At 48.3% G+C, this 24,965-nt stretch overlaps 1 protein-coding gene across 2 annotated transcripts in view; it reads right to left on the bottom strand.

Moving 5' to 3' along the window:
• Positions 1 to 934: 934 nt before the first annotated feature.
• Positions 935 to 24,965, bottom strand: part of KLHL22 (kelch like family member 22) — a 40,150-nt gene continuing 16,119 nt past the window's right edge. For both annotated transcript variants that reach the window (XM_045457031.1, XM_045457032.1), the window contains exons 4-7: positions 19,440 to 20,158; positions 11,890 to 12,082; positions 4,771 to 5,004; positions 935 to 1,894 (exon numbers count right to left, since the gene is read on the bottom strand). In XM_045457031.1, coding sequence (XP_045312987.1) covers positions 1,529 to 1,894; positions 4,771 to 5,004; positions 11,890 to 12,082; positions 19,440 to 20,158 — 1,512 coding nt within the window. In that variant the 3' untranslated portion in view covers positions 935 to 1,528. The remainder of the gene's footprint in view (positions 1,895 to 4,770; positions 5,005 to 11,889; positions 12,083 to 19,439; positions 20,159 to 24,965) is intronic.

Here is a 24,965-nt window from a genome sequence, read left to right as displayed (position 1 = left end):
GGATTGGGGGCATATTTGCACAGGGGTACCCGAGCCCCAAGAGACAGCTATGAAGATCATACATATGGTGTTGAGCAGCACAGCAATTCCCACTGGCCTCACCCCACACCCCAAAGTCTTTAGGGTACCTGGATCCTACCCTCTTCCTTCCATCAAGTAGCACACACTGCCTCTCTACTCTCTTCCATCCACGACAGGGTGCCAGCTGCCTCAGGCTCTGGGCAAGGCACTGGGGTACAGAAAGAAGCCCCAGTTGTCCCCATGCTCTGCCCAGGAGACTTGGGAAGTCACAGATCACCAGCAGGGTGTTGCTGGCAGGGAGGCCTGCCGTTGGGAGTTTGCAAGTACAGAAACTATAGCAGGAGGGAAGGATGTTCAGGTAGAAGCTCAGCTGTGGAGAAGCCAGGTTGGTGCTGGAAGCTCAGCCCATTCGCTGGTGGCCCAGAGAGGTTACCATCCACTGTAGCAGCATGACCCTTGAGACGGTGTGCTAAGAACTCAGCTAGCTAGTGAACCTACAGGAAATGCAGCTCTCCCCTTCCTATCCCGGCCACACTCAGATCCAGCAAGCTGGGGGAAGCCTATCGTGACTGGGCTTCCCTCCCCAGGCATGGGGCAGTTTTCTCAATGTCAGGCTGGGCTTTACTTGGGGCCAAGAGATTGCTAATCGAGGTGGACCCAGGTTCAGAGAAGAGCACCTCACCAGAGAAGGTGCTCCAGCAGGCCAAGCGACCACTTGTCAGCAGACCAGGGTAGGTTTCCTGGTTTCCCAGTAACAGCCTCACTAGCTGGGGGTGTACTGTGCTTCTCCCTCAGAGGGGGGCTCCTGGCTTCCCACTGCCACTCAGCAGTTCTGACCCTGGGAAGCCCGGTGGGGCAGGCTTGCACGGGCTATGAAAGGAGTGTGGCCATGGCCATAGAAAAACAATTCACACCTTTTGTAAGAGGATTTATTTCATTTGTCAACAACATAGGGTCAGAAAAGCCCAGCTGTAGGGGATCTTTTTTATTACTAGAACCAGTCTCGGGCAATTCTATGTATCTCTGTTCTCTCTCCAGGGAGCTTGCAATAGCTCAAACCCCCAGATGCCAGGCAGGCAACAGGCTCACTCCACCCCCTCCCTGCCCACGGAAGGGGGCGCAATATGCCCGGGCCCCCTCATCCGTGAGGCCAGTTCCCAGGTCCCTTTGGAGAAGGGTGCCTTCTCAGCCCAGCAGGGACTAGAACCAGGGACTGGGGAGGCCAAGAGAGCTGGTGACGCCACAACCTGTCCGAGCTGAGGAGGAGTGGGCCCAGTCAACTCCTCCAGAGAACCAGAGCCCTCTGTAAGCATTCCCCAACATAGGGTAATTACAGCCACAGATCTGCAGAGCTCCCCAAATAACTGCTATGGGCCGGCAGGCAGGCTAGTGTGAAGGATAGGTGGCAGGAGCCAGCAAGCAGGCGGTGCCAGCAGGAAGGACCACTTGAGGACCTGCTGCCCTCAGAGCTCCTGCCACCTTCCCTCTGACACCAGGTGCCGGAGCCCTAGTCCTCACTCGAGTTGTCAAACTCCTCCCAGTCAGACACACTCATCACCTCGGAAGCAAAGTCCGGGTCGGCCTGGCTGCGGTCAGGGGTCCCACGAGGTGGCTCGAGGAGCAGGGAGCGGGGCAGGGTGAGCACACAGGCTGCCAGGCCCGAGATGGAGTTGTCCAGCTGCGGCCCCTCCTCCCAGCAGTCCTTCTCCACGTCGTAGATGTGCACATAGCCTGTGCGGCTGCCACGGTTGTGCGAGCGGCCACCCAGCACGTAGATCCTGGTGTCCAGCACAGCGATGCCAGGCTCACCGTGTCCAGCTGGGAGCGGGCAGACGGACGACCACTGCCCAGACGTGCAGCTGTAGCAGGCCACCTGCAAAGCCAAGGTCAGAGTAAAGCTGGACACCTGCTGGGACAGAGCTGCCAGCCCATCCTGGGCCAGCTGGGCACGGCGGCACTCTCAGCCAGGCCCTGGATTCAGACCAAGGCTGAGGGATGCAGCCAGGCTATGTGTAAACCCGGCTCCCCTGGAGGAAGAGTTTGGGGCCAGCGTCAAAATGTCCTGTCCATGGACCAGGCTCTGCCCTACCTCCGGGGCCCTCAGCCAGCCTGTGGCCCCAGGTGTGTGGGCATCTCCCAGTTGGCACACTGGCATGCTGTTCTTCTCCAAGGTCTTGGGTTCTCTCCCCTCCATAAGACTGAAACTGACTGAGGACAAGGACCCCAAGTAACTGCCCCACAAAGTACCCAACACAGAGGGAAGTGCAGATAAAATGTGGAAATAGTTAACTTGCTGACTAGAGATGACCATCAACGTTCTCATGTCTCCAAGATTACCCCAAACCGTAAACAAATACATGGGAAAATGTTCAACCTATCAATAATCCAAAAAATGTAAAATAGGAGTTAAATTTGTCCCTGACAACAGGCAGCCACTGGGGGAAGAAAAATCACAAGATCCAGTGCTGGCAAATGTGTAATGAAGCCATACTACTCCGCATTTGACACTCCAGGACAGCTATTTGGCAATGTGTACTAAGAGCCACAAAAATCTTACTTTTTGACTTAATAATCACACTTGGTTCTCCAGCTGTGGTCAGCAGAAAAGTGACCCTCCAAAGATGTCCATGCCCTAAATCTCTAAAATCTGTGAGTGTTACTTTACATGGCAAAAGGGACTTTGCCAACGTGCTTAAGGGTTTGGATCTAGACATGGGGAGGTTATCCTGGATATTGTGGGTGGACCCGCCTAATTGCACAAGTCCTTGAAAGGAGAGGGGAGAAAGTCTAACAGGAGAGAAGTCAAAGGACAACCTGCCATTGCTGGCTGAGGATGAAGCGGTCCCATGCCAGGGAATGCAGAGGCCACCAGAAGCCAAGAAGGACCTTTAGCCGACAGCCAGAAAAGAAACAGGGACCTCAGTTCTACAAACACGGGTAACTGAATTCTGATAACCTGAGTGAGCAAGGAGCAGATTCTTCCCAAGGGCCTCTATAAAGGACAGATACCCTGATGACACCTGGATTTTAGCCCAGTGAGACCACATCGGACTTAGGACCTACAAACTGTAAGAATACACTTGCTTATGTTGTTTTAAGTGATTAAGTTGGTGGTGATTTGTCATGGCAGCAATAGGAAACTAATCCACTATAGCCCAGGGGTTCTTACCACTCAAGACCTATTAAAACAGATTTGCTGAGGGGCACCTGAGTGGCTCAGTCAGTTAAGCATCTGACTTCGGCTCAGGTCATGATCTCACAGCTTGTGAGTTCGAGCCCTGCGTTGGGCTCTGTGCTAACGGCTCAGAGCCTGGAGCCTGCTTTGGATTCTGTGTCTCCCTCTCTCTCTTCCCCTCCCCGGCTTGCACTCTGTCTCTCTCCAAAAAAAAAAAAAATAATAATAAATAAATAAACATTAAAAATAAATAAATAAGTAAATAAAAACAGATTTGCTGAGCCCTGCCCCCAGAGTTTCCAATTCAGTGGGTCGGGCATGGGCCCGGCGTGGGTCCTGAGAACCTACATTGCTAACAAGTTCCCAGGTGATTGGATGCTGGTAGTCTGGGACCACGCTTTGAGAAGAATGGCTCTCACCTAAGGAAATAATCCAAAATACCTGAAAAGTTCTACAAAGCAAATATTACTTATGTTACTTGAAATAGTTAAAACTTGAACCAATCCAAATGATGCATCAACATGACAGAATTCTGCAGAGCCACTGAGGTAGAAGAGGTGGCTATGGAGATCAAGAATTAAACTGGAAAACAGCCATAACAAACTTTAGCCAGAAGCAGAATGGAATGCTCTTTACCTACAATTAGGTGGAAACTATGCACGGGTAGGACTAAAAAATAGTGGCACTGAGCTGGATTATGGGTGCTTTTCCTCACCCTTATCCATTATTCAAACATTTTGCAAGGTGGTTATATTAATTTTATAATTAACGTTTTTAATAATAAAAACAAATGAAAGTACCCTGTACGATACTATAATGGTGGATACATGTCATTCTTCCAAACCCATAGAATGTACACCACCAAGAGTGAGCCCTAATGTAAACTTTGGACTTGGGGTAACAACACGTCACCGTAGGTTCACTGACTGTAACAAAGGTCTCACTCTGGTGGGGGATGTTGACAGTGAGGAGACCATGTGTGTGGGGGTGGGGGTATATGGGAAATCTCTATACCTTCTGCTCAATTTTGCCAAGAATCTAAAATTGCTATAAAAAATAAAGTCTAGGGGCGCCAGGGCGGCTCAGTCATCAAGTGTCTGACTGGCTCAGGTCATGATCTCACAGTTCGTGGGTTCAAGCCCCGCGTCGGGCTCTGTGCTCACAGCTTAGAGCCTGGAGCCCGCTTTGAGTTCTGTGTCTCCCTCTCTCTCTGCCCCTCCCCTGCTCAAACTCTGTCTCTCTCTCAAAAATAAGTAAACATTAAAAAAAAAAGTCTATTGGGCACCTGGGTGGTTTTAAGTGTCCGACTCTTGATCTCAGCTCAGGTATGATCTCACAGTTCATGAATTCGAGCCCTGAGTCTGGCTCTGCACTAATAGCACAGAGCCTGCTTGGGATTCTGTCTCTCCCTCTCACCACCCCTTCCCCACGTCCACTCTCTCTCTCAAAATACATAAACTTTAGTAAATAAAGTCTATTTTAAAAAAAGGCATACACATTACAATTAATTTTTCATCCATAACAATTAAAAGGGATGGGAATAATGTGTAGGTGGGCAGCCCAGCTCTGCTCACCTGATGCACGTCCCTCCTGTAGCCAGCATCATTGTTGCTGCCCCCAATCACGTACAGCTTGTCCAAGAGGGTGGCCATGCCGTGCCAGGCCCGCCGCACAGGTCCGTCCGCCAGGCTGTGCCAGGTGTTGCTGTCTGGGTCATAGCAGTGTGTCTCCTTTAGGTAGTCCTCCCCTCTGCGGCCGCAGGTAATGTACATCTTCCCCTCCAGCGAGGCGCCCGCGTGGGCATACACCTGCTCAGGGCCACCAAGAGAACCGGGACAGCGGGAAGGGGGCAAGCGGGCCATGAGGGAGGGCAACGAGGAGCCCTTGCCAAGGCCACTCATACCCCCAAAGCTGCCCCATGCCTCATGGCATCCCAACTTCCACCTCACGTTCTGCAAGCATATTCCCTGATACAGTCCAAGTCATCCACCCCGACCTTACTCCAACAGGAGACAGTCTGTGGACCCAGAGGTAACTCTGAGTTTCTACAAGGTGGAGAATGGAATCTCTCTTTCCCTTGCCCCTAAAGGAGATGTCTGCATGGGGGGCCCAAAGCAATCAAAGCACAGCTTTCAGAGCCAGACACAGGAGAATAGATAGCACTTCTGGGACTGCCTGACCCACGCTCAGTGCCCTCCACCTCCCCCCACAACCCCACACCCCCACTCCCAATGGCCAGCCAATCCTCCAGGACTGCTGACCCCACTTTCAAAATCTGTTCACAAATAATATATAATGACATGATGAGGAAAAAAGTGAGATGCAAAATCAACACCAAGAATAATGCCATTGTAGTGACCCTTATGTGTGGAGGAGGAAAATACACCACCCTACTTTTGATTTTGGTCTTCAGCCTTATGCCTGCACCCTGGCAGAGGATCTCCTCCCTGCCCCGCCAGCTGGACTCCTCACACTGGTCCCTACCACATCCTCCTCTCTCCTACCCACTCACTCCACCCACCCTGAGCAAGGCCCTTCATGCTGGGCCCATGGGCCCCAAGGCAGAGCACTGTGTGTTTTAGGGGTAGAGGAGCCCCATGGGGTGTGGAAGCTCCAGAGTTGTGTTACAGAGCCAGTAACTAACATTCAGGTTGTGTGGGGACACAGTAAAGGGCTGGAGAGGTGGACAGGGTGGAAAACAGGGGAGAGAGCACTGGGCAGGACATATACCAAGGGTCTCGGTCTTCTCCCATCAATGGTAGGGGCTGGGAGGTTTTGGTGCTTTTTTAAATTAAACGTTTCATTTTGAAGTGTAGATTCACATGTAGTTGTAAGAAATAATACAGACCATATGTACCCTTTACCCAGACTCCGCAGTAGTAAGAGCTAGTATAACTGTAGCACAATAAACACAACCAGGACACTTATGTTGACGTAGTCAAGACACAGGACATTGCCACTTCCACTAGGATTTGCCAATTTGTAATCCTGTTGCCGATTTGTAATCACACCTATGTCCCTTGCCCCGATTTCTGGTTGTTACCAATAAACCGATATAAATATTTGTGTACAAAATTTTCATTTCTCTGGGAAAAATACCCAAGATATTGGAAGTCAACTTTTTAAAGACACTGTGAAGTTCTTTCCCAGTGTAGCTGTGCCATTTTACATTCCCACCAGCAACGTATGAGAAACCTAGCTTCTCAGCATCCTTGCCAGCACTGGGTGTTGCCATTTTTTGGTCCTTTTTTTTTTAGTTTCTCTGATAGGTGGTTTTCTCACTATGAATTTAATTTGAGCTTCCCTAATGGCTAATGATGTTGCAAATCTTCTCATGTGCTTGTTTGCCATCTGTACATCCCCTCTGTACTTTTGCTGAAGTCCATTTTATCAATTTTTCTTTTTACAGCTCATCCTTTGGGAAAGGTCAAGTCCAAGTCCTTGTTGCCTAGCCCTAGATCCCAAAGATTTTCTTCTACTTCTCTACTTTCCCCCAATAAATATAGCTCTATGTTTTACATATAAGCCCATAAGGCATTTGAGTTAATTTTTATATAAAGTATGAGACTTGGGTTGATGTTCACTTTTTTTGCCTATGGATGTCCAACTGCTCCAGCATAATTTGTTGAAAGATTATCTTTCCTCCATTCAATTGCTTCTGCATGTTTGTCAAAATTCAGATGGGCATTTTGTGTGGGCCTATTGTGGGTTCTCCATTCTGTTCCACTGATCTATGTGTCTATCCCTCTGCCAATATCATGGTTGTGACTACCATAACTATGTAGTTAAGTCTTGAAATCAGGCAGATTGATTCTTCCCACTTTATTCTTTTACACAATGGAGGTATTCTAGGTCCCATATATTGATATGGGAAGAACTGACATCTTTATTATTTGAGTCCTCCAACCCATGTACATGGTATGTCTCCCCACTCATTTACATCTTCTTTTATAACTTTCATTAGTATTTTATAATTTTCAGCATATCAATCCTGTAAGTGTTAAATATATACCTATGTATTTCATTTTTTGGAGCAATTGTAAATAGTATTATCTTCATAATTTCAGTGTCCACATGTTTGTTGCTAGTACACAAAAATGCAATTGATTTAAAAAAATTTTTTAATCTTTATTTATTTTTGAGAGACAGAGAGAGAGAGAGAGAGAGACAGAGGGAGCGAGCGAGCATGAGCAGGGGAGGGGCAGAGAGAGGGGGAGACACAGAATCTGAAGCAGGCTCCAGGCTCCGAGCTGTGAACACAGAGCCTGACACAGCGCTTGAACTCACGGACTGCGAGATCATGACCTGAGCCAAAGATGGATGCCTAACTGACTAAGCTACCCAGGCACTGTGCAATTGATTTTTTTATGCTTATATCTTATATGCTTTTATCTTATATCTTGCAATTTTACTGATCTCACTTATTAGTGCTAGGATTTTTTTTTTTTTGTATATTCCTTTAGATTTTTGACAACTTATTGATTTGTAGGGTCAGTTTTCTTTCTTTCTTTTCAAGCTGCATGCGTTTATTTTCTTTTCTTGCCATGTTTCCCTGGCTAGACCCTCCAGAACTATGATGAATAAGAGTGGTGAGAACAGACATCCTTGCCCTGCTCCCCAACTTAAGAAAAAAGCATTCAATTCAGTCTGTCACCATTAAACACACTACTAGCAGTAGGATTTCTGTAGATGTTCTTCAGCGAGTCGAAGAAAAGCATCTCTATTCTAAGTTCCTGAGTTTAATCACGAATGGATGCAACATATTGTCAAATCCTTTTTCTGCTTTGACTGACATGTGATTTTTTAGCATGGTCAAGTATGCGCTGATTAAATTTCAAATACGGAACTAGCCTCCCATCTCTGTAATCAATTCCATTTTGTCATGTATTTATTGAAGGGGGTTAATTCTATTAGCTCACATTCAGTGAAGGATATTATATGTATATGAGAGATACACATATGAGAGATTTGAGAGATTTGTCTTTTTTTGGTACCATCTTTGTCTGGTTTTGCTATCAATATTAACCCCGTAACATAAATTGGGAATTATTCCCTCCTTTTCCATTTTCTAGAAAAAAGAATTCATGCAGATTTGGTATTAGCTTTTCTTTCAATGTTTAGAATTCCTCAATACTACTAGGCCTGGACATTTCTTTCTGCGAAGTTTAATTTTCTTACCAGGTATAGGGCTATTCAAGTTATCTATTTACTTTTGAGTCAGTTGTGCTAGGTTGTATTTTGGGGGAATTAGTCCATTTCATCTGTAATCAAGTTTACATGTGTAGAGTTGTTCATAGTATCATCCCCCTTATCATCCTTTTGAAGTTTGCAGGGGTTGTAATTATGTCCCGTTTTATTCTTGATATTTTAAATTGTGTCTTCTCTTTCTTCTTTCTCAAACTTACTAGAGGTTTGTCAATTTTGTTGATCTTGTTAATAAGATGCTAGTTCTTTGTTTTGTTGATTTTCTCTACAATTTTACTGCTTTTAACTTCTAATTTCTGCTCTTTGATATTTCTTTTCTTCTGCTTGGTTTGGCTTTATTTTGCTCCCCCCACCCAAATTCTTAAGATAGGAGTTTGTATAAATGATTTGAGATTTACTTCTTCTCTAATATATGCTTTCAGTGCCACAAATTCCCCTCTCAGCACAGCTTTAGCTGGATGCCACAAATTTTGACATGCTGCCTTTCCATTTTCATTCACTTCAAGGTATTTTTATTATTTCCCTCTGACCCATGGATTATTTAGAAGTGTGTTGTTCAGTTTCCAATGATTTGGAGATTTCTGTTGGTGATTGCTAGTTTGAGTCTATTTGAGTAGGAGAACACACTGTAGGATTTCAATTTTTATACATTCATTGAAGTTTGCTTCCCATCGGTGTTACCAGCTGTCAGCGTCTTTACTTACAAGTCTGAGATATATGAGGCAAAAAGAAAACCCAGGGAACACATTAGTGTGTGGTGTTGTCCTCAGTTCTTGAGATCCCTAGCTGAACTGCCTTCTTTCAACCATTCCGAGTCTTAAGTTTATGTATAATGCCAAGAGTTTTGAGTTGTACTTAGCACAGAGGAATCAAGAAGAATGTATCTACTCTATCTTCCTAGAAGTGTGAATTCTCTTGGAGGGGTTTTTTAAGTGAGTAGAGATCCCTGCAGAGATCCCCTTTTTCTCCTCTGGAACACAGGAAGGCAACACTCTGCCTGCTGCTGGGGCAGAGAGTTCATGGTCTGTTGGGGGGATGTCAGCAACCAGTTCTTAATGATGCCATGTTGGTGGGACTCAGCATTATGAGGGTCCCTAAGAAACAGGTGAGAGGACATGACAAATGGATGGGGCTGTGTGACAGCTTTTTCCTCTCGGCCATTTGCTGTGTCTGAATGTGGGTTCTGAGTTGGCAATGTGGACTGCATAGCTGCCTTCTCTGGGACCTGTGGGCCCCCTTTGCTCACAGGAGAAAATCCCCTGTTCTCTAGCAGGCTTCTCATCTACCTCCTTGGCTGCCCCTCCACAACCTTCTCTTCATCCCTGCTCCTCTGAGCTCATCACAGCTGTTCATGTGCACACCATCATGTCCTGACAAACCCTCCACATTTCTATTTCCCCTGAGCTCACTTTTAATGCCAAACTGACATTTCCAATTGCAATATTTATCATGTCCTAGATGAAACCTTTCCTTTTCTTTTTCATTCCCAAACTCATTTGTCTTCTTGGTCAGCAGCCTGGTCAGCAGCACAGGTGCTCAAACCTGGCACCTGGGCATCTTCCATGATCTATCCCCTTTCATTCTCTAACATCTGATCCATCAGCAAGTCTGGTCAGTTTACTTCCAAACTACACCTCGAACCTGCCCATCTCCCTCCTTCCCCATAGCCTCCACCCTAGCACAAACCACAGTGGCCCCTACCTGGACCACCTGATGGCTCAGGAGCTGCTCCCCTCTACCCTCATCTCTTCACAATCCCTCCTCATGCCAACCCTCTTTATTCAGAACTGGGAAGTCCCCCTCCTGGCCTGGGAGCTTCTTTTCCCTCTCCCAACAGCTGCTTCCTTTAGACCCTGGTCTAATCAACATCTTGCTTGGGCCTTCCCCAAACAGTCTTTTCGGGTTAGTCCTGCCAAAGACCCCTCTCTGAGCAATGCTGAGCTCAACTCTCTCAATTTCCTTCAACACACTTAGCACAATAGACAGTTACTTTAATGATTTGTTTAGAGGTTAAAAGCAGTCTCTCTTAACATGGGCTGTGAGAACCATGACCTGTGTGTGTGCGCGCGCGAAATCCTTTCTCATTTTTTATCACCACTGGATCCCCAGAACACGGTATATGGTAGGTGCTTAATAAAAAGTAGCTGAAATGAACAAACAGTAGGAAGGAAGGAAGGAAGGAACACTGACATTCTGGGGAGAAGCAGGTTGAAGATCGAGGCTGCCCCTCTGTGGCCACATCGGAGAACTACAGCTTCACCAGGCAGCCCCAGACAAAGAACCCCTGGAGCCCCCCATTCCCACTCACTCCTTTCCAGAACAGAATTCAGGTGTCCATCAGGTCTCAATGACCCCCTGATCTTTCCCATACAAAATCTTTTCCTTTTTCCAGAATGAGGGTAGTGAGTACCCCACCAAAGGGGGCTTCCTTCCCCAAAGCTAAAGAGCAAGGAGCAGGCTAGCTTCCTACCTGGGAGAACTACAGTGGGAGACCCCAGTCTCAGAGGCCTCATGGGCCCTGGAAAAGAGCTGGGCCCATCAGGAAGACCCTCAGCCCCCTGAGGTCAAAATCTACACCCCTGAGGGAATTGGGAGAGAGGTGAGAGATAAAGAGGGGAGGTTTGGAAAGAGGTTCAGAAAGGCAGGAGCTCTTATGGCAGAGCCTGGGAAATAGCCCCATGTGTGTCCCCACACCATCCTCTGCCACTAGAGGGCTCAGAGATGCCCAAAGGTAGCCTGGGCCATAGAAGGTGCTCCCCGAATTATAATGCCAATACGGGAAGGGTGCCTACCCCGCTCTGAGGTAGGACCCAAAACATGGGACCTGGATCACTGAGGCCTCTTCCTTGCCCTAGGATTTTGTGCCTGGTTTTACAGCCAGGGTCCTAATATCCCAAGTCCATAAGATAAGACAGGCACATCCCTAAAGCACCACCTCTGCACAATGACCATATTTTAAACATCTTCAAATCAGATCCAAAGTACTATGCAGGATGCACATGATTTTAAAAAACAAATGAATAAATATGAAATACGACTTCTAAACTGGTTTTCTGGCTTTTCAAAGGCCCCACCCTCCAGGAGGCCTGTGTAAGTCTGAGGCTCCTGAGACCTCCTCTATGGTAGTGTCCCTTCTGTTTAACATTTTTGGACACGTCCCAGCTCAGCTCCACTGTCCTGAAGGACAGACAAGGGGAAGGCTTCTGTCTGCATTTGAACTGCAGGGTTAAAGCAGCTTCCTGGGACAAGGTGGCAAGACCCTTGATGGGAGAGATAGGGGTGAAATTCTGGGGAATGGAGTCTGATGCGTGCTTCGGGAGGATCTCCCCAGGGGGTGGCTGAACCTCAGGGGTCCTCCGTCCAATCACAGTGCAGAGTCTTTGGAGGTACCCACTGGGTCTAGTTCCCTGGCCTGGCCACACATTCACTCTGCACACCGTCTAAGGAAAGCAGACAGGAGAAGGCCCCACTTGGAGGGGCTTCCTTACCTCCCTCTTGAGCGGAGCCACGTAAGCCCAGGAGTTGGTGGTGGGATCATAACGCTCCACAGCATTCAGATCGTTATGGTAGTCGCGACCCGCCACCGCATAGATGTACCTGCCCACAACACACACACACAGGTCGGCGTGTTCCTGCTGCAGGGACTGGATCTGGAACCAGCGGTTGTGCCTTGGGTCATACCTTTTGAGGGAACATGAAGGCAGTGCATCATTGATAGGCCAGAAAGCCTGCCCAGCAGGCCCACACCTCCTGCTCCATCACTGTACCCCAGCTGCCCTCACACACCAGCACAGGCCTACCCACAGCCACACCAGCAGGCCGCTACATGCCTGAACACGGATATGTCCCCAGCATGGAGCCTGGAAAGCATGACCAGGAACTCGGGTTTCTGCCCATGATGCCATCATATTCTAGGGGTGACCTCATGGGGGGGTTTCTAGCCCACCTATCTGTCCACCCCAGGCTGCCCCATCTCACCTATCCAGATCCATGGTCCCCACAGTCCCATCCCCATTGAAGAATGTCCATCCCTGGACAGGCACAAAAGCCTCCTGGCCTACGGCCAATGCCAACACTCCCTCCAGAGTCGTCTGCCAGCATCCTGTCACAGACCACACCTCCATCACTTCAGGTACCTCTCCTAAGCTGTCCTGTTGCCAGCTGGTGGAATGAGAGCCATCTCCCACATCTCCTTCTTTCTCCATCAACCTTTTTTTTAAAGGTTTATTTATCATGAGAGAGCAAGAGAAAGCACAAATGGGGGAGGAGTAGAAAGAGAGGGGGAGAGAGAGAGAGAGTGAGATTGGGCGGGGGGGGGGGATCTCAAGCAGGCTCCACACCATCAGTGCAGAGTCCAACGTGGGACTCATAAACCGCGAGATCATGACCTGGGCCAAGTCTGATGCTTAACCAACTAAGCCACGCAGGCACCCCGGGGATATGATTTTTTAAAAGGCTGATGGAGAGGGGTGCCTGGATGGCTCAGTCGGTTAAGTGTCTGACTTCAGCTCAAATCATGGAGATCAAGCTCTGCACTGGGCTCTCTGCTGTCACCGCAGAGCCTGCTTTGGATCCTCTGTACCCCTCTCTGCCCATCCCCCACTCTCTCTCTCAAAAATAAACATTTTTTAAAAAAGTCGTATCCCGGGGCGCCTGGGTGGCTCAGTCGGTTAAGCCTCCGACTTCGGCTCAGGTCATGATCTCGCAGTCCGTGAGTTCGAGCCCCACGTCGGGCTCTGTGCTGACCGCTCAGAGCCTGGAGCCTGTTTCGGATTCTGTGTCTCCCTCTCTCTCTGACCCTTCCCCATTCATGCTCTGTCTCTCTCTGTCTCAAAAATAAATAAACGTTAAAAAAAATTAAAAAAAAAAAAGAAAGAAAGAAAAAAAGAAAAGAAAAAAATAAAAAGTCGTATCCCCAAGCAACTTCATTCTGAGCTGCTTTGTGTGGCTGCCCCCCTCCCATAGCCCCCCTGAGGTCGTGCTGCCCCTCATCTGCCTTTGAGGGGCCTCACATGCCCAACCCACGGGATCTCAATCACCCCAGGAGACAAGCTATCACCCCTCACTTCCTCCTCCTGCATGTCAGACCCACACTGCAAAGGTCTCCTAACCATCTCCAGCTGGCTGCTCACCAGTCCTGAACGGAGCCCCACGCTCCCTCTGCCCACCGATCCTACCCTCAGCAGCAAAGCCCCCACTCACACCAAAATCCTCACTAGCCTAGCAGCTGAGGAGGCCCTTACAGCCCAGTCCACACCAACCTTGCCAGCACTCAGCCCTGCCGCACTCCATGCCCCAGGCCTGGCACTCCATGGGGCACACAGGCGAGTATGCTACTTGGGTCAATACAGACAATTACAGAACCTTGAGGGACCAGGACCCTGAGAGCCCAAGGGCCAAGCCCACTCTTCCCCTGACCTGCATCTGGCCCCTTCCCTTGGACATCCACTCAGGCACCAGCATCTTGAGTGCCTGCTTCTGAAGCCTCCTTGCTCAATAGCTCATGCATAATTACAGCCGTTTTCAGATAAGTGGTTATTTCTCCACAGAAAGACCAACCCCAAGAAGACAAGCTGAACTTCAACTGGCTCATTAGAGAGTGAGCAAAGTTTGCTTTGGTCTGGGTCTGTGCCCCACACTGGTTGGTGAAGAGACAAGTTTCATCCAGATGCGCTAGGCAGCTGCTTCTTCCTGCCTGCACCTTTTGGCCAGCTCTTCCCTGCCAGACAGGAATGACAGGAAATAAGGTGCTCAGGGGTTGGGGCCAACAGGAGAGAAAGAACACGCATGTGGGTCACACAGACCCAGGATGGACAGCTGGTCTGCCCCATCCAGCTGGGTGTGTCGAGGCATTGATTTCCCTCCCTTGACATTCACTCAGTTTCCGCACCTGGCCAACAGGGGGATGCCAACCTGCCTCCAAAAGCTATCGTGAGGGTTCAGAAAGGGACTTCGTTAAGACTGACTCAAGTCTGTATTCCTAGACTTCGCTGTAACTCAGGGCTCAGTGAATTGAACAAAGATTACCATAGGTGAAATCATTCAGTCACTCTGCAAATATTCACCGGCGACCCAACATGGATCAGGCACGGTGCTCAGTGCTGCGAATCCAGAGGCAAACTCCAGACCAGGAGTCTTCCATTCTTTCCATTGTAGATGGGAAGCAGGCTAAAGAGAACACGTAAGCAAGCACTCCATATAATGACAAATGCCACAAAGGACAAGAACTGAGGTAGAGAGAGGGTGATCTACTCAGAGATCATAATCTATCGGGCAGAGGGGGCCGGGAGGTCAGAGCTCTCTCACGGGGACCAGGAAGGGCCTCCCAAGGAGGTGGCGGTTAAGAACTCAATGACAAGAGGCCCAGCCAGTTGAAGGTCCAGCTGGGGACCAGAGCCCAAGCCAGTCCAGGGCTCGGCGCTCGTGAGGCCCTGCCAACTGACCGGGATGGCGCTTCCCACTGCCTTTCCTGTGTACAACACTCATTCATGTACATGTTCCCCCAACCCCGTTTCTAGTTAAGTGCAAGTCGGCATCATCCACCAGAGTGAGACAAGCAAGACCCACCCGATGCTTCCGCTTGCTTCCTTCCGGCCCTCACAGCTTCCTCAGATGCATTCATTTGGATTTGCAGTTTCAGATTTAACACACGCACGTGTGCGTGCGTGCGTGTGCATGCGCACACACACACACGCAATACATACACACACCATACATCAGTAATTTAGACACAATCACAGTTGCACTCATTTCTTATCTCCCCACTGTGTCCTGTATTCCACATTTCTTTCTTGATTTTCTACTTTGTCAGAATAAGTTCTCAAGTAATATTTTTTCTAATAAAAACTAGCTACAGAAGGATATAAACAGTTCTAGTCACTTTAAGGCAGAATTTAGATCACCCTACTGCAAACTCGGAAGCTCAAGCTACAGTGGATACAAAACGCTCTGGAGTCCTTGTTAAATTGAGCAGACCGTTTTTCTTCTGTATTTCCACAACTTAAGCATTCCCATGGCTATTTTTTTTTTTTTTATGTTTATTTACTTCTGAGAGAAAGCATGTGCAAGAGCAGGGAGGGGCAGAGAGAAAGGGGAACAGAGGATCCGAAGTGGGCTCTATGTTGACAGCAGTGAGCCCAATGAAGGGCTCAAAACTTACAAACTGTGAGATCATGACCTGAGCTGAAGTCGGACACTCAATCGACTGACCCACCCAGGTGCCCCAACATTTCCATGACTTTTTTTTTTAATGTTTATTTATTCTTTGAGAGAGAGAGAGAGAGAGAGAGAGCGAGCACGAGCATGAGCAGGGGAGGGGCAGAGAGAGGGAGACACAGAATCTGAAGCTGCTCCAGGCTCTGAGCTGTCAGCACAGAGACCGATGCGGGGCTCAAACTCACAAACCGTGAGATCATGACCTGAGCCGAAGTCAGATGCTTAACCAACTGAGCCACCCAGGCGCTCCAACATTCCTATGACTATTAATGAAGTCCATTACAATCAAAGAAATGTTTAAAATATATTTTAAAATACAAACAGACATGGGAATGCCCCACGTTAAAAACAAGTGGCTATTCTAAGTAAGGTCAGAGGGCAAAAGGCCACTCCCAGGTAAGGCATATCAGTACAGGCTCTGCCCTCTCCCATCCAAAAGTAGGGTGTTCTTGGAAACCTTTCAGAAGTTGAAATGGCATAAAACAGAGCAATCACAATTAGTTTACATGGAAAAAAATTTGAGCATTCCCAGGCCCAAAAAATAACCATTCTCAGGGCTTTTCTGATACCTGAAGTCACACCTTGCTGACGAATGCACAAAATAAATGGAGATAAAGCACAGATGCTTACAAATAGAGTTCAAAGCTATGGTCACTTGATGCTGAGATGCTGGGTGTCATTCCTGGGGAAGGCACTTGGAAGGGCCATCTCGCTAAGGGTGCAAGCTCCTCTACAAAGGCTCACTGCTAAACCAATGCTGAACGTGATCTTCTCTTTTCGTCTTGTTTTTGTAAAAGTGAAAATCCTCTTTGGAATTCTACTGGTTAGTGAAAATAGGCACTAACGTAGGTCTTTCATGAAAGCAAAGTGGAATAATGTGGACTTTTGAAAGCGGGGTGGGGGAGGAGTACAAATAAAATTTGCTCCAAGAGAGTTAACTTCCTATATGCAGCTCCTATACCAGTGTTCTGATATAATCTGTTAAGTCCTCAAGCCTCAAAATGCAAACTCTAACTGCAAATTTTGTCTTTTCATATTCTGAGAGTCTGTAGACCCTAAGACTGGTAAATTAAAGAAGGGGAGAGGGAAGAGAACCTAACTCTTAGACCATTCAAATTAAGACCCATCTGGCAGTTTTAAAAGTCTATGAAGAGATTAAAGGAACTCTCACCCTATAGAGAGAACAGACACCAGGGCCCTCACCACCACCCATCACCCCAGGCAGATACTGCACCCCAACCCTTCTGAGGTACCTCCCCTTGCCAGGTAGGCCTCACCAACCCTACCTGCCACAGTGACCTAACCTTCTCACTGGAGTTTGAGGCCATGGTTATCAAACACTGGTGCTGATACTAGCATTTTCCAGAGTTTGGCTTGGGACTCAGAGCACATGTTCACCAATGGGAAATTTAGACTAGTCTTGAGTGCAATGGACATCAAAGCAGTAAAAGGGCAGACTAAGGGCAGGCAGTGGCCCCAACTGTTGCCCTTGGGCATGGCCCTCTGGGAAAGCCCCAGGGCTGGCCTCCCAGTGGGCACACAACCACCCCGTTGTATGCTAAAGGCTGGTGACCGTAACACCCTGGAGAGGTCTGTTTTGTAGGTCTGTGGGTTGCCTCAGCAGGGAGATGTGGCTTTGGCCCTCCCACTGTGAAAGAAACAGGCCCCTAAAAAGGAAGCTTTGAGGCTTTTCAAGGGAAGGCGGAACCTGGTGCTGCCACACCCACTCTGGAGGGTATTCTGTTAGAAAGAAAATCAAAGTATTGTTTCCTCCTTTCTGTACTCAGCATGTCCTCCTGTTTAACCTCAACTGAGCTGCCAAGCTTTGCGTCTCATCAGTTTAACAAAGGTGATTTCTTCCCAGCAGAAGTGCTGGGGCCCTCATGGGGCATGGCCAGGCCAGATCCCACCTCCACCCCCAAAGATGGAAACATGAACATGAACTTGGTCAGTACCTCACAGCCATGGAAGCAGCTGGCAATCTCTCTCTCTGCAATGCCAGCTTTCCTTCAGCCTACAGCAGATGGGAGACTTCCCACATGCACCAAATCCCACGATATCAAGCCAAAGCACAGTGGAAGGGCCCTAGACACCTAATGGTAGCTGAGGCTATGGGGATCTGCGTTGGTTTCTTTGTTCTGCCCTCAAAAATGGATTTGTGAGATCATAGCTCCATAGACTGACAGAGCTGAAAGCATCCTACAGACCATGACAGTCCACAAAACCCCCTCTTTTGGGTTTCTGTACTCAGTTCCAATGTGTGTTGGGGCAGGGCGGTGGTGGGGGGGTGGGGTGGGGGGACCACAACACTTTCTGCACATTAATAAGCAATTCTTGGAACACCAACTGAGTCCTACAATTCAACTCAATTCTAACACTATCTATCTGGAGAAAGCATCAGATCCCACAGGTTAAGGGCTCAGTCTATAAGATGCCTCCCCACCCCACCTGTCCCCATTTCAGACACTACTCACAAGCTCAGGCTGTTTACTATGCTTCTGACCTACCAGCTACCAACTGGAGGTTCCAATAACCCCCTCTGGCTCAGAATATCACTCTGAAGCACCAGGTTGTGCCTGTGACCAACTGGCTATAAATCAGAGGTTCCCATGAACCCCTACTTGGGTTTCAATTAACCTGCTAGAACTCAGAAAAACATATTTACTAGATTACCTGTTTGTTATAAAAGGATATAAATCAGGAACAGCCATAGCCAGACAGGAAGAGATAGATAGAGCAAGGTCTGGGGAAAGAGTAGGGAGCTTCCTTGCCCCCTCCAGGTGTGCCAATCTCCCAGCACCTCCAACTCGGTGTTCACCAATCCCGAAGCTCTCCCAACCCCCTCTTTTGGGTTTTTATGGAGGCTTCACGATATAGGCATGATTGATTAAATCACTGGCCACTGGCGACTGACTCAGCCACTAGCCCTTCTGCCCTCCCCAAGGTCAGCGGGTAGGCCTGAAATTCCAACCCTCTAACCACAGGGCTGGTTCTCCCAGTAACCAGCACCCCCTTACACTTGGGGTCTTCCAAAGTCACCTCATTAACATAACACAAGACAAAATTAGCACTCTCCTCCCTTAGGAAATTCTGAGTTCTGGGAGCTGTGAACCAGAAACTGTGGATATAGACCTAACATATAGTAAAAACATATATAGTACATCACAATATCCCACTCCTTGAAAAACTGCCTCCTCAGAGGACCTCGGGGGACCCCATGTCCGGCAACACCACTGACGACAGGGCAGGCAAGGGTGGTGAAACCTGGCACAAGGTTCAGCGATGCCTGTCTTTTGGGACCCGTAGGCTGAGAACTGTACACTGCAGAAGAGGGAGGGAGGACCGGAAGCCATCCTCCACCAACGCCTGTGCTTCAGAGGGCAGAGCTGCCTAGCAGAGGGAGCCCTGGACGATACATGTCAAAGCCGGAGAGGGTGAGATGGAAGGAGAAGCTGCCCTGCCCAGTGTTCCTGGCAACTAGGTCCCCTCCCTGTGTTTGGCCAGTCCAAGTGCACAATCACAACCTAGACCCTCACCAACAAGACAGTGGGTATGACCCATGGTGAGTGGGTTTGAGAGGAAAAGAACAGCGAAAGGAAGCATGCTGGGTCCCCTCTTCCTTGCCTCACCACAGCCCTCACTCTTCAAATTAACCTGGACTTTACTCCACAAAACAGACCTACCCGATGAGCCACAAGATTAATTTAAAAGGCTACAGCCTCGGCCCTCACAGACCCCACTCCATAAGCAGCCTCCTGGGCCCACAACTCCTGCACCACAGCGTCACCCACAGACCAAGTCTCAGCCAAGCACCCATGCCTACCTCCAGCACCGGGACTCGGCACGAAAGCCCTGGACATTGTTGTCCCCTCCGATCAGGTACACAAAGTTGTTGAGCACCGCAATGCCCTGGTTGGACATGCGGGGGGCCAGGGAGGCGGTAAAGTGCTTCCACTCTCCCAGCAGGGGGTTCAGGTACTTGGCCTGGTCACTCAGGACAGTGGATGGCGTGGAATGAATGCCCCCAAAGCCCACAACACACTGGAAGTCTGACCGCAGCTCTGTCTGAGGGCCCTGCAAGCTGGGCTGCAGGCTCTCATTGCGGTGGTACATGAGGGCATTGGCCACCGTGTCCCTTAGTGGGCTGGGGTCCAGCTTATCGTGCAGCCGCTGGAGGACCTCAGCTTCCATCAGGGGGAAACGCACGGTCTCAAGGAGCTTGGGGGGCTCGTGCAGCGAGATCTGGTCGGCCTGCACCTGCTCCAGGGTGTAATGGTAGAGCAGGGCACCCTCATACACTTCGGTCTCACAGGAGACCTCCAGGCGGTTGCTGCTAAGGAGGGAGTAGACCTTCTCCAGGGGAAGCTGGCGGTACTTGTCAGTCCGAGAGAAGGCCACAAAGTTTTTGAGGATGTAGGTGTCCAGCTGCTCAGTCAGACGGCTCAAGTCAAACAGCTCCGCCAGCCGGTAGACATCAAGGATGTTCTCTTCATCCACCCAGGACATGAGGAAATCACAGCAGAAATGGATGATTTCTGGGATCTGTGAAAAGAACAAGCCCCATTCAAGCCTGGGCTGGGAACAGTGTCTGAGTGAGGGAGACAGAGGATAATAGGGGACGCAAAGCTATTGTTTACAGCTGGCCCCCTTCCACCGCCCCTGACCTTTCCTGAAGTGGAGGCCTGGCGCAGCTGCTCTCCCCCAATAGTAGAGATGATTGGGGCTCACTGCAGACTGACTGGGTTTAAACCTGGGCTTCAAAGAGATCTGTAGCACATTCTTAACCTCTCTGAGCCTCAGTTTCCTCATTTATAAGAGTAGCGATTAAAGTAGAGAGCAGTCCTGGATTAGAAGAATAAATATTGTTAAAACATCAGTACTACCCAAAGCAATCTACACATTCAATCGATCCCAATCAAAACGCGCTGGCATTCTTCTCAAAGCTAGAACAATCCTAAAGTTTGTATGGAACCACAAGAAGATCCCGAATAGCCAAAGTGATACTGAAAAAGAAAACCAAAGCAGGAGGCATCACAAACCCAGACTTTACCCTCTACTACTAAGCTGTAAACATCAAGACAGTATGGTATTGGTACAAAAACAGACACATACACCAATGGAATAGAACAGAGAACCCAGAATTAGACTCACAAATGTATGGCCAACTAATCTTTGACAAAGCAGGAAATAGCATCCAATGGAAAAAAGTCTCTTCAGCAAATGGTGCTGGGAGAACTGGACATGTAGAAGAATGAAACTAGATCACTTTCTTACACCATATACAAAAATAAACTCAAAATGGATGAAAGACCTAAATGTGAGACAGGAAACCTTCAAAACCCTAGAGGAGAAAGCAGGCAACAACCTCTCTGACCTCAGCTGCAGCAATTTCTTACTTGACACATCTCCAAAGGCAAGGGAATTAAAAGCAAAAATGAACTATTGGGACCTCATCAAGATAAAAAGCTTCTGCACTGCAAAGGAAACAATCAACAAAACTAAAAGGCAACCAACGGAATGGGAAAAGATATTTTGCAAATAATATATCGGATAAAGGACTAGTATCCAAAATCTATAAAGAACTTACCAAACTCAACACCCAAAAAACAAATAATCCAGTAAAGAAATGAGCAGAAGACATGAATAGACACTTTTCCAAAGAAGACATCCAGATGGCCAACAGACACATGAAAAGATGCTCAATGTCACTCATCATCAGGGAAACACAAATCAAAGCCACACTGAGATACCACCTCACACCAGAGTGGCTAAAATTAACAACTCAGGAAACAATAGATGCTAGCAAGGAAATGGAGAAACAGGAACCCTCTTGCACTGTTGGTGGAAATGCAAACTGGTGCAGCTGCTCTGGAAAAGTGTGGAGGTTCCTGAAAAAATTAAAAGTAGAACTACCCTATGACCCAGAAATGGCACTACTAGGAATTTACCCAAGGGATACAGGGGTGCTGATTTATAGGGGCACATGTACCCCAATGTTTATAGCAGTGCTTTCAACATTGGCCAAATTATGGAAAGAGCCTAAATGTTCATCAACCGATGAATGGATAAAGATGTGGTTTATACATATAATGGAATACTACTTGGCAATGAGAAAGAATGAAATCATGTCATTTGCAGCAACATGGATGGAACAGGAAGGTATTATGCTGAGTGAAAAAGTCAGTCAGAAAAGGACAGATATCATATGTTTTCACTCATATGTGGATCTTAAGAAACTTAACAGAAGACCATGGGGGAAGGGAAGGGGAAAAAAATAGTTATAAACAGAGAGGGAGGGAGGCAAACTGCAAAAGACTCTTAAATACTGAGAACAAACTGAGGGTGGATGGGGGGGTGGGGGAGAGGGGAAAATGGGTGATGGGCATTGAGGAGGGCACTTGCTGGGATCAGCACTGGGTGTTGTATTTAAGCCAATTTGACAATAAATTATATTAAAAAAATAAGAAAACCAAAAAAAATAATTAACTCAAAAAAAATAAAAATGAAAAAAATAAAGTGGAGAGCAGTAAGTTGAAGATGAGATGGTACCCAGGAACTACCTGGCACAGAGTAAAACCTTTCAGATCAGAAGTACTGAATCTCCAGAGAATCAGGAAGCAGCACAGTGGCCACTGTATCAATTACCCCTGGTTTGGAAGGCACCTAGGACTCGTGTCCCCCCCCCCGCCCCAGGCTCTCTAGAAACATCCAGCTCTCTTGTCCTGCCACAACCCCCACAACTGCAGGCTCAGCCAAAGATGCAGGCCCAGGGAACCCACCCCCTTCCCCAGGAGATGGCCCTGAAGCACCCACGCGCTAAGAACTGCCAGCAGAGCGTTCCAGACGCTTGCCTAGCACCCATCCTGGGAATCCCACTAGGTTCTTAAAAGGCTGGAAGCCACCCTGCCTGGGCAGAGGCCCGCATGACTCCAGCTAGCACTGGGGTCACAGGTGGCTGGCACTTGCCCGTGTCCAATCATGCAGAAGAACGAATGAGACAGAAGGAGAGCGAGAGACAACACTGCTGAGGTGGGAGCTGAGAAGTGAGCCACAGGCTTAGAGGCCACCTGGTGATTAAACAACCAGAGTAGGGCAGGGCGGAGACAGAGGGGAGGGCTCTGGGGAAAGCTGCCCAAGCATTGCTACATTCTTTAGGAAAACAGGATTTTAGAATAGCCCTAAAAGCAGAAATGCCTTGAGGTGCTGGGTGGCTTAGTCGGTAAGCATCCGACTTTGGCTCAGGTCATGATCTCACAGTTCCTGAGTACGAGCCCCACATGGGGCTCTGTGCTGACAGTGTGGAGCCTAGAGCCCGCTTTGAGTTTTGTGTCTCCCTCTCTCTCTGCCCCTCCCCCACCCCCACTCACACTGTTTCTCTCTTTCAAAAATAAACATTAAAAAAAATTTTAATGTGAATATCTCACTTATCAACAAATTAACCATTGCACATACAATAATTCTGCTGGTATGTGAAGCTTATTAATAAACGTTTAAAATATTTTTACCTTTATTTTTTTCACATTCACAAGATACTCAGTGCTTGCCAGGTCACAAGATGAGAGCTGAAGGAAAACCTGCCAAGTGCCAGGAATGCGTCTGCCTCACATGGACCATTCCCATTGTGTTTTGTTAAGCCCTAAAAGTTCACTTGACCACCTGTTTTCTCCCTTGGCAGGCACTTCTGCTTTGCCTTGTCTTCCTAAAATACTACTTCTGATCTGTCATGGGCCAGGACACTGAGGACCAGTTTCTGGATAGAAAGTGAGAGCAAACAGCTCTCAGTGGGTCGGAGAAGCAGCTCCTGAAGAATCCAGGGGCCATGTCATTGTCTCCTTTCCATCCTCATGGTCACAGCAGTGGACCCTCTGCTGGGGAAGCTCACAGAGGAATCACTCCAGGCCTGCCCAGTGCAGGAGCCCACAAGAGGCTCGGAGAAAGGAATCCTTGCTAGAGGTTACCCAGTGGTGATAGTCTCACTGGGATTCAGAATCCAAGTCTCTGGGGACACCACGAACAGTGTGATCCTGAATTAGTGCAAGGCACAGCGCAAGGGGAGAATGTGGTCACTGGCTACATGAACAAACAGGACCCTGGTAGGCCTATGGACTTGGAACTCTTATGCCAAGTCAAACTTGCTTTAAAAACCACATTGCAAGGCACTTGTTGGGATGAGCACTGGGTGTTATATGTAAGTGATGAATCACTAAATTCTACTCCTGAAACCATTACCACGCTGTATGTTAACTGCCTGGGATTTGAATAAAATTAAAAACAAAACAAAAAACAAAAAAACCCAAAAACACACAAATAAAAAACAAAAAACAAAACTGCAGGGGCACCAGGGGTGCTCAGTTGGTTGAGCATCTGACTCTTGATTTCGGCTCAGGTCATGATCCCAGGGTTGTGGGATCAAGCCCCTCATTGGGCTCCACATTTACAGTGCCTGTTTGGGATTCTCTTTCCTCTCTCTCTTCCCCTCCCATGTGCTTGTTTTCTCTCAAAATAAATAAGCATTAAAAAAAAAAAAAAAAAAAAAGAAACATTGCATAGAATCCCAATATGTTAAAAATCAAATCCCCAAAAGCCAGGCTGCTCGAGGTGAAGCAGGGATGCCCATCCCGTGCTAGCCCTCACAATGACCTCAGAGACACTAAAGTGCTCAGGAGCACTGGCTCTACCCACTTGTGGCATAGGAAGAGCTGTGGTCAAACCAACCCAACAAGTACGGGCCAAGTGCCCCCCACCTGCCCATGTGTGAGTGAATGTGCAGAGAACTGCCGGGGCCCTGCCACGCAGGGTGGGGCCTCCTGACACCCCTAAACAGGTTGGTTTTCCGGACCTGCATTCTTTCTGATGGCCCCAAACATGCTCTGACCTGAGAAAAGGTCAGGATAATAAACTCAACCATAGCATTTCATTTTCACTTTCAACAAATGTAAGGCGAGAAGTCTCTCCAGCCAGAGGAAACCATCTGATGATGGCTCCTGAGAGCAAAGGCACAGGCAGGCCCAGCCCTGAGTGACTGTACCCACACTGCCGAGCTAATACAGCCTTCTAAAATATAAGTCACACTGTCAAAGCCTCAGAAAACTTTTGGCGTTCTGTAGGAAAACAACTATTCAAAGTTCAATGACAAAAAGGAAAGTGGTTTCAAACAGACTGACAAAGCCAAGTGCGGGGACGAGCAGAAAGGGTCTGGGCAACCATGGGAGCTCAGCTTTGTCGGACGCTGGGGCACGAAGGACATCACATACCCACCTCAGGGTCGGCCCCCGTGTTTACATGCAGGATCTTCTGAGTGGCAGAGAGGCCAGGTAGAAGGAAAGGAACCAGCAGAAGAGCAGAGGCC

Source organism: Leopardus geoffroyi, chromosome D3, assembly GCF_018350155.1.
Source record: "Leopardus geoffroyi isolate Oge1 chromosome D3, O.geoffroyi_Oge1_pat1.0, whole genome shotgun sequence".
Lineage (NCBI taxonomy): Eukaryota > Metazoa > Chordata > Mammalia > Carnivora > Felidae > Leopardus > Leopardus geoffroyi.
This window is presented reverse-complemented; position numbering and strand designations above follow the sequence as displayed.